The following is a 9,291-nucleotide window of genomic DNA, read 5'->3' as shown; positions in this document are numbered from 1 at the left end:
CCACGATCCAGCACAGCTAAGTCTTTCTCAACGAGGCCGGCGTATACCCCACGCTACGGCCAAAATCGCCACGCACCCCTCAGAGACATCTAGGAACACGTTCTCTCTCTCAAATCAGGAGATCGGCTCACACCCGAGCGGAAGATTGAATGGCCCCTATCTGAGCACATCTTTACTATTGGCCATAAAGGTGAATAGCCTCCCGCTAAAGCCAGATGCGTGACCTCCTCTGCCAGGGCTGACTCCAGCGAGTGGGTGGCGAGGAGAGTACGCAGGTTCCCAATTGCAGGCAAAGGAGCCTCCACCAGGAGGTGACAATCGCTCAGGCTCCTCCAGTATTTGTGCAGAATACAGGGACAGGGTTCTAAACGACCGGGACCTTGCAGATGGCGAAACGTACAGAAATGGCCAACATTTTCAAGAAAGGGATTGGTGCCAAAACCGGTTTGGCTCAGTGGATAGAGCATCGGCCTGTGAACTGAAAGGTCCCAGGTTCGATTCCGGTCAAGGGCATGTACCTGAGTTGCGGGCACATCCCCAATAGGAGATGTGCAGGAGGCAGCTGATCGATGTTTCTCTCTCATCGATGTTTCTAACTCTATCTCTCTCCCTTCCTCTCTGTAAAAAATCAATGAAATATATTTAAAAAAAAAAAAAGCAATTGGTGCACAGCATGGTCCCACAATCCACGACGTCCTGCTGCCACGCGACAATAATGCGCGGGCCCAGGCACATCATCCCTCCCTTTAACCTGCAAGCGCAGAGGTGGTTCCGGAAGTCCTCTCCAGGGGCTCATTCCTTGCGCTCCACTGAACCAAGGATTGGGAAGTACCTCAAAAGGAGCTATAGCACTTAACCTGGACGTGCTCTAAAGACAGAGAACTTCCTGAGCGGTGTCATCACGTCTGTTATCAAATGTGCCACACGAAGTACGGTTTCTCACTATTTTACGAGGCCCTTCAGAAAGAAAGCCCTTTATGCACGCAGGCCGGAGCAGGCTGCTGACTGGGCGTCATACCAAGGAGAGGAAGGAAAGGAAAGCAATATACTTACTTCCCCAAACCACCAAGTGCCGGCCATAAATTCACACTCAAATCATAAGGTAAGTGCTCAAACTGAGGACTAACATTTTTTTTCTATAAAAAAAGGAGTTTGCCACAGCTCTCAAGCATTGGCATCAGAAAACCGCAACAGCCTGGCCAGCGTGGCTCAGGGGTTGTGCGTCGACCTGTGAACCAGGAGGTCCCGGTTCAATTCCTGGTCAGGGCAATTGGGTTGTGGGCTCCATCCCCAGTAGGCAGCCGAGCCATGAGGCTCTCTCATCACGGATGCTTCTGTCTCTCTCGCCCTCTCCTTTTCTCTCTGAAATCAATGAAAACATATTAAAAAGAAGAAAGAAAAAGAAACGGCAGCAGGGCCTGGAAGAGGCGCCCTGGCTGGGCTGGCCGGAACACGCCAGAGCCGGACGGAGCCGGGGTGCCTCTCGTCGCAGAGGGGGCTGGCTGTCCGCGCTGTGACTGCGGGAAAAACACTCCGGGTGGGCGGGAGCCATGAGGCTCCGTGGAAAGGCAACATCAACATGTAACTGTGCTCAACATCCTAGAAGCCAAAAGTGCTAAAATGAGAATCTAGGAGCCACGCGAGTCCTCACTGAGCAGGATGATGATGCAGAGCAGGATGGCGACGATGGCCCCGGTGCCCAGCCCGGCGCCCACGATGCGGTCCACGTCCGTGCAGTCGCCGTTGGAGTCGCACTGGCACACCTTCACGCGGAGCACGGAGCTGTTCGACTTGGGAGGGTTCCCCGAGTCGGTGATGATGATGGGGACGTCGTAGATCCCTGCCTCGAGGAATTTTATCTTCAAATTAAGCTGAGCGAAATCACCTGCGTGAAAAAATGCCGAGGGAGAGTGACTGCCTGAGATGATGACAGACGCCTAACCCTTCCAGAAGGTCCGTCCTCCCTGATGGTTAGAGCAGCGGTTCTCAACCTGTGGGTCGCGACCCCTTTGGGGGTCGAACGACCCTTTCACCGGGGTCGCCTAAGACCATCGGAAAACACATCTATAATCACATATTGTTTTTGTGATTCATCACTATGCTTTAATTATGTTCAATTTGTAACAATGAAATTGGGGTCACCACCACATGAGGAACTGTATTAAAGGGTCGCGGCGTGAGGAAGGCTGAGAACCACTGGTACGGAGGAAGCAGACCACAGCATGCTGCACGGGGAAGGCTTGCTGGCTTGAAGGGCTTGGCTGTCTTAAGCTCGCGGTCACTTTAAATATTTATAATATTTAATGAGGAGGTTATAAAGCACCTAACATGACCTCATCGTACCAGGTCTCCACCTCTCTCCAGGGCACGTGTATTTCGACAATTAACCGGTTCTTACCATTGAGCCGCGTGATGGTCCAGTTCCTCTTAATGTTCGTGGGAGACAGGGGCAGGTCAAAAGCAAAGGGCCCGGCGTTGGGGTCAATGTCGTAGTCCAGGGCCGTGATGTTGATGGCGTTGGGGGCCGGCGTCTCGCACGTCTCCGCCTCCTGAGGCAGCACTTGCGGGGCGTTGTCGTTGATGTCCAGCAGGTAGATCTGCAGCGTGCCCGTCCCGCTCATCGGCGGGATCCCTTAGTATAAGACACGCACACACCGACGCCAAACAGTTCCGTCAACACCAGGTTCACCGAAGTCCCTTTCATCTTACACATTAAAAACGCGCTATCTGTTCACCTCAACTATTTAGAATCTAGCGAAGACCCAGAAAGAAAGACTATACAAAAGGTTCTAAAAGCAATACACTAAAACTCACCGACTCAATTAGCCCGATGAATGCACCAAATTAAGAGTTTCCTAGCTCAGGGCAGACTAGAGGCAGAGAATTAGAAAGGGGAAAAACGCCAGAGACAGACGGACAGACGGACGGCAGCAGAAACATACAGAGACCACCCCAGAAGCCACGGTGTCTGGGCCACGGAGGGCAGACTCCACCTGCAGTGACAAGGCGTCGACGGGCAGCAGGACAGAAACCCCACAGGCCTGCCATCACCACGCGAGGCCCCCGTGGAAATGGAACGCAGGAGGTGGGGCCTAAGAGTTTTCTAGACAATTGGGTTTCATAGAAAACCCCATGTCCTGAGGACACATTCGCGATGCGCTCTCCTCTCTTTGATGACATGCAGGACGACACGGTGACTGGACTTAAGTACGTACCATTGTCGGAAGCAAGGAAGGTGGCGTTGTATATGTTGTTCTTCACGTGGGGGGATTCTCTGTCCAACACGGCAATGGTCGTTATCTGCCCGTTCACAGGATCTATCCTTAGCCAGTTGGCAGGATCGGATAATTTTGTGTATCTTCAAAAGGAAAGGGCAGCGCATTCAATTATTTTTGTACATGAAACTTCGGGGGAAAAAGTGTATTTTTCTGGGTTAGTTCCAAATGCCACCAGCAAATCAGCTTGCATTTTGCAGGCGATGGCTGGAAAGCCATGGTTAACACGGGAAGTGTTTCCCGAGACAGTGGCTCGGGAGGCCTGGAAAGGCTGACTCCGGGCAGGCAGGCAGGAAACAGCAGGTGTAGGCGTCCGAGCGGAAAGTAGAGGAGCTCTGTCTCGCTGCTGTGGGCTCTGGTGGGTCTGCTGATCTCATTTTAACCTCCTAGTTCAATGGATAGCGATGGTGTGGACACACTAGCTCAACTACACCTGCTAAATAAGTAGCAGCCCTAATGGATGGGACTTAAGAGAAATTAGAAGTTGAATTTTGTATCACAGAATACTTCTGAAATGTTTACCATCATGGGGGAGATGGATGAGGTCATCGTGGGGGCGGGGGGGCAGGACTCGACATAATCCCAACCCCAGTGGGATCTCCCACAACGAGGCCTTAGAACTACACTCCTCAAGGGAAGCGCCGCTGCCTGAGTCTGTAGGAAGCAGACCATCTCCATCAGTACGTGACCATCTGAAATTCCTTCTTTTTTAGGGGGGAGTGTTGGGGGGGGGGTTCTTAAGCTCAGAGGACCAATATACAGATTGCAAAAAATATCCTACACATTTCGAGATATAAAATATTGTAGGATTCAATACAGCAATGGCTTAGCTATGCATGCTCATTTTTAATGTATAGCGAGATGGAGACGATACACAGTTATCTGTTAGCAGCAGTTCTACAAGAAGTTAAGTAAAATAGGAGCTGATTTTAAAAATTATCGTCGCCAGCAACGAATGGCTGTGTGGATGTGCTCGGCCACCATCACTGGTCGCACCAGGAAGGACACACCTGATGCTGCTCAAGTTGGGAATTTCTACAGCAGTGGTTCTCAACCTTGGCTGCACATTAGAATCACCTGGGAATCCTTTTAAAATCCTGATTTCTGGGCCTCATCCTCTGGAAATTCTGTTTCTTTGTTATGGGGTGGGGCCACCACATTAGTAACAGCCAAGGTTGAGAACCACTGCTCTACAGATACAGGGTGTAAGTCCTACACATACTGTCCAGGTGAAGGATGGTTTCGCATGGGTTTCCTCCCTGATGAATGGAAGAGACACAAATGTCATGAGCTTCTGAGTGTCACCTGTTTGCTTACAGTGGCAGCTTCCTGTGATTCTGGAATGAAAGCACCAGCTGAACTATTAGTAAACTAGAGGCCAGAGGCATGAAATTGATGCAAGGGGCTTGGCCTTCACAGCCCCAGCTTCATCCAGAAGCTCATCCAGAAGGACATCTGGAAGGTCGTTCAGCTGCCCAGTCTAAGTATGAGCTTCTGAGTGTCACCTGTTTGCTTACAGTGGCAGCTTCCTGTGATTCTGGAATGAAAGCACCAGCTGAACTATTAGTAAACTAGAGGCCAGAGGCATGAAATTGATGCAAGGGGCTTGGCCTTCACAGCCCCAGCTTCATCCAGAAGCTCATCCAGAAGGACATCTGGAAGGTCGTTCGGCTGCCCAGTCTAAGTAGCATACTATGCTTTAATTATTATAGACTAGAGGCCCGGTGCATGAAATTCACGCACAGGAGTGGTCCCTCAGCCCAGCCTGCACCCTCTCCAATCTGGGACCCCTCAGGGGATGTCAGACTGCCCATAGGGATCGGGCCTAAACCGGCAGTCAGATATCTCTCTTGCAATCCAGGACAGCTGGCTCCTAACCACTCGCCTGCCTGCCTGCCTGATCACCCCTAACTGCCTCTGCCTGCCAACCTCATCTCCCCCTAACTGCTCCCCTGCCGGCCTAATCGCCCCCTAACTACTCCCCTGCTGGCCTAATTGCCTCCTAACTGCCCTCCCCTGCCAGCCTGATTGCTCCTAACTGCCTCTGCCTCGGCCCCCGCCCCTGCCACCATGGCTTTGTCCAGAAGGACGTCCAAAAGATGTCTGGTCTAATTAGCATATTACCCTTTTATTAGTATAGATCAGTGATGGCGAACCTATGACACGCGTGTCACAGGTGACACGCGAACTCATTTTTTTGGTTGATTTTTCTTTGTTAAATGGCACTTAAATATATAAAATAAATGTCAAAAATTTAAGTCTTTGTTTTACTATGGTTGCAAATATCAAAAAATGTCTATATGTGACACGGCACCAGAGTTAAGTTAGGGTTTTTCAAAATGCTGACACGCCGAGCTCAAAAGGTTCGCCATCACTGGTATAGATATTTTAAAAAAGGAAAGGAACCAGAGAACATTTTCTTCCAATAAGACTGGAGTTGATCCATTCTTATGTTTCCAATGCACTGTATTCACCGACCTACTGAGAAAACTTCATCACAGAATTAAAAATACTCTTGTAATAAGTGGTTTTAGTTCCAGTGGAAATTTCTGACTCAAGTGATCCCTTTTACACACAGCCCAGAACATACTGGAAATGGTAAGAACAGCATCAAGGGCATCGGGTACCTAATACTCTGCTGCATGTACCGGTCCGGGTCCTGAGCGGTAAACGTTGTCAGCATGGTCCCGGCATGAAGGCCCTCTTCTTGGCGAATGATCTTGGGGTTTGGGACAAAATAAGGGTTTTCATTCACATCAATGACGGTCACGGACACGGTTGCCGTTGACTGAGGTGGGTGCTGAATGCCCTTGGCTAATGGCACTTGATTTTCCGCAGCAACAGTGAGGACAAACATCCTGTTTGTCTCAAAGTCGATTGGCTAGGAGGAAAAAAAAAAGGGAAACCATAGTTTGGTGGGAAATAATAAATTCATTCTGCAGTTTACCCTTCTATCAACGCCTTTCCCCAAACATTCCTTTTTCATTCGCTCTGCCACAGCTGCTTCTCAGATTTCTGGAAAACATGCATTCACATGGCCAGTGATGGAAACAGTGTTGACAATTTAGCTGCGATGTTTATAAATCTTGGGTCCTTCAAAGATTGATGGTCCCAAAATAACACACATTACTAGTGCAATGACTGAATTACTCAGCTACATCTAAAGACTTGATTATTTTTAAAAACAGTACGATTGCTCAAAAATACTCCGTCCACAGATCACCTGAGATGGTCTGGGCTGTTCTCAAACTCTGGTGGAAAGGCTGTCTGTCCCTCTGTAGGGAGCTTTGTCCGGTTTGCGATAAAGAAAAATCAACCACACCCAGAAAACTTTCATTTTTCATGAAGCTAAACCCGCTCCATTGGGAAGTTCAATCGTACTCTGATATATACATTTTAAAGTATATGCACATTTACACTTAAAAAATAATAGTCCTTAGAAGCAGAAAAGTGTTTTTTGGTTTTCTTTTTCTTGCTTAGCAAACAAAAACTCTGGTTGTTTTCCAGGAGAATTGTGGGTATTTTCCTGATCTGTGAAAACCCAAATCTCAGAACGGCATTCTAGAGAGTGGCAATGCCCACATAACCCTCCGTGTAAATATTAACTTCCGAAGAACTTCCGAAGCTCCGTGGACCCTCCTGTCAACAGGAAAGTTGCCAGGAGGCCAGGGACCAGCCTGGACTTCGATTCCTACTTCTACTGACCACCTGCCAGTGGGGGCGCAGGCAGTCAGACATCTCTCTCGCCCGGCTGGAGGGGGCAACATGGACAGAGCTTAGGGAGCTCCGTGCTCCTCTCAGAATGATCCAGAGCGAAGCTGGAGTGAAGACCAGCGTGTTAGCACAAACCACACTCGCTTCTCAAGGTGGATCGTCTCCAACTCTTCACAAACCACGGCTTTTCTGAACTCCCCATCCAACCTCCCTTTCTCGACGGTAAACAAGACAGCAGGGAAGCCAGCGAGACAGACAGATTCGTCTGAGCGATTTCGCGAGCCACGTGGCACACCCTGGCCTGACGCGCCCCGAGGCCCCGGCACGCACAGCGTGAGCGCTCCCGGCGTGACGCTTCCTTACCCCTCAGAACGGCGCTGGGACCCCGGCGGGTGCTGTTACCGTTCCCACTTTCTGCCTGGAGTCTGAGGCTTACAGGTAAGAACTCGCCATGGTCACACCGCACCCAGGGCAGAACTGGGGCTAGAACCCAGACAGTTACCTTCTGGGCCTGTGCTGGGATCACTACCGTGTGATCACAGACGCCCAACCCCAGCTCCTGGGGGAAACGCCTGTCCAACTCGCACACGGGAAACCCCTGGCGGCCGACACGCCACCGGGACGGCCAACGCCGGGGTTTTCCTTACACGTCAGGAGTTGTGGGCTAGGAGGCCGGAGCTGATCTCTTCTCCGGGGGGCACATGGAAGGTGTTCCACTTTCAGAGCTTTCGCAGTGATTGGCGCTGCCTGGTTATTACGCTTGGAGTTAATATCCCTGTACCTCCAGCACCTGGGATTTTTTTTAGGGGGAGGGTGCAGGAGGGGCAGTTATAGATCAGAAGAACCAATTTCTTCGAGCCTTGAAAACAGCATTTAAAAACGGCCATGCAACTTCAAAACCTTTCGAAAGCGTGGAGCCTCTTCTTGCCGGCCCACCCCACTTTACTTCTGTGGTATTTCCTGGCTTGTCCCCTGAGCCTGGAGCTAGTAGCGACCTGGAGGCATGAGAACAGGGTGTGGGGCCCCGTTCCTCATCGCCGCCCACGGGACCCAAACTTTGGGCTGCCACACGTCACTCTCGCAGCCACACTCCCGGCCACACGGCCGAGGGCGGTCCTGCCTCGGATGAACACCGCCCACACTCACTTAAAAACAACCAGGCTCCAGAGATGATATGGCAAAACCTACGCTGGCCTCAGCAACAACAAAACAACATGCGGCCCCTCCAAACGCATCCATCCCAGCATTAGCAATGCCGGAAGGGAAGTCACAAGACTGAGTAACACACACGGGGATCCTGGCCACCGGAGCAGCCGTGGGCCCGCGCCCCGAGCTCCCCGCTCACCTTCACCACGGTGACCAGGCCGTCGTTGCTGTTGGGGTCGGTCTGAATGGCGAAGCGGCCGGTGGGGTCCCCGCCGCTGATTCTGTACATGGCGTTCCAGGACGGCGTGTGCGGCTGGTCCTTGTCGGTCACGGTCAGGTTGGCGACGATGACATCCACCCTGTTCTCGGGGACTTCGCCATAGAACTGCCAGGAAGACAGGCCCAGTGAGAGGAGGGGAGGCGCCAGGCCGGACAGCGTGCCTCCGGGGCCACAGTCAGACCGGCTGCCAGGACCGCCACCCTGACCGACCGGCCCATCCCACCTCTATCACCCCCACTCAACGTGACGCAGGCAATCCCAGCAGCGACGTCCGACTTTAAAAATAACAGGATGTGAGCCAGCAGTCAGTTTATTTTCTGAGGGACGTCACAGTTTCATGAATATTAAAATGAGCACCCACGGGGTGTCGGGGTGATGGACGTGAGCTGGGAGGACAGGATGAGTCTGAGGGACCCACTTTTCCACTAGAGATGACCACTAATGCAGAAGAAGTCGTAAACATGTCATCCGTGTACCTGAACACATGCGTAAGTGTTTTGCTTTAATAGCACAGTTTTTGGGGGAGCGTGCCTCCAAGGCAGTATATTTTTTAAAAAAATATATTTCTTTATTGGTTTCAGAGAGGAAGGGAGAAGGAGAAAGAGGTAGAAACATCAATGTTGAGAGCGAATCATCGATTGGCTGCTCCTGCACACCCTCCACTGGGGATTGAGCCCACAATCCAGGCATGTGCCCTCGGCCGGAATCAAACCTGGGACCCTTCAGTCCGCAGGCTGATGCTCCATCCACTGAGCTAAGCCAGCCAGGGCGAGGCAGCATATTTTAACAACCTAATCCCGTGGTTGGCAAACCACGGCTCGTGAGCCACATGCGGCTCTTTGGCCACTTGAGTGTGGCTCTTCCTCAAAATACCAC

At 51.3% G+C, this 9,291-nt stretch overlaps 1 protein-coding gene across 1 annotated transcript in view; it reads right to left on the bottom strand.

The window, feature by feature from the left end:
- Positions 1-9,291, bottom strand: part of CDH2 (cadherin 2) — a 195,405-nt gene that overhangs the window by 24,924 nt on the left and 161,190 nt on the right. Inside the window, exons 9-13 of the mRNA XM_015564689.1 lie at positions 8,335-8,520; positions 5,903-6,156; positions 3,216-3,358; positions 2,399-2,632; positions 1,652-1,885 (exon numbers count right to left, since the gene is read on the bottom strand). Coding sequence (XP_015420175.1) covers positions 1,652-1,885; positions 2,399-2,632; positions 3,216-3,358; positions 5,903-6,156; positions 8,335-8,520 — 1,051 coding nt within the window. The remainder of the gene's footprint in view (positions 1-1,651; positions 1,886-2,398; positions 2,633-3,215; positions 3,359-5,902; positions 6,157-8,334; positions 8,521-9,291) is intronic.

Source organism: Myotis davidii, unplaced genomic scaffold (assembly GCF_000327345.1).
Source record: "Myotis davidii unplaced genomic scaffold, ASM32734v1 scaffold181, whole genome shotgun sequence".
Lineage (NCBI taxonomy): Eukaryota > Metazoa > Chordata > Mammalia > Chiroptera > Vespertilionidae > Myotis > Myotis davidii.
This window is presented reverse-complemented; position numbering and strand designations above follow the sequence as displayed.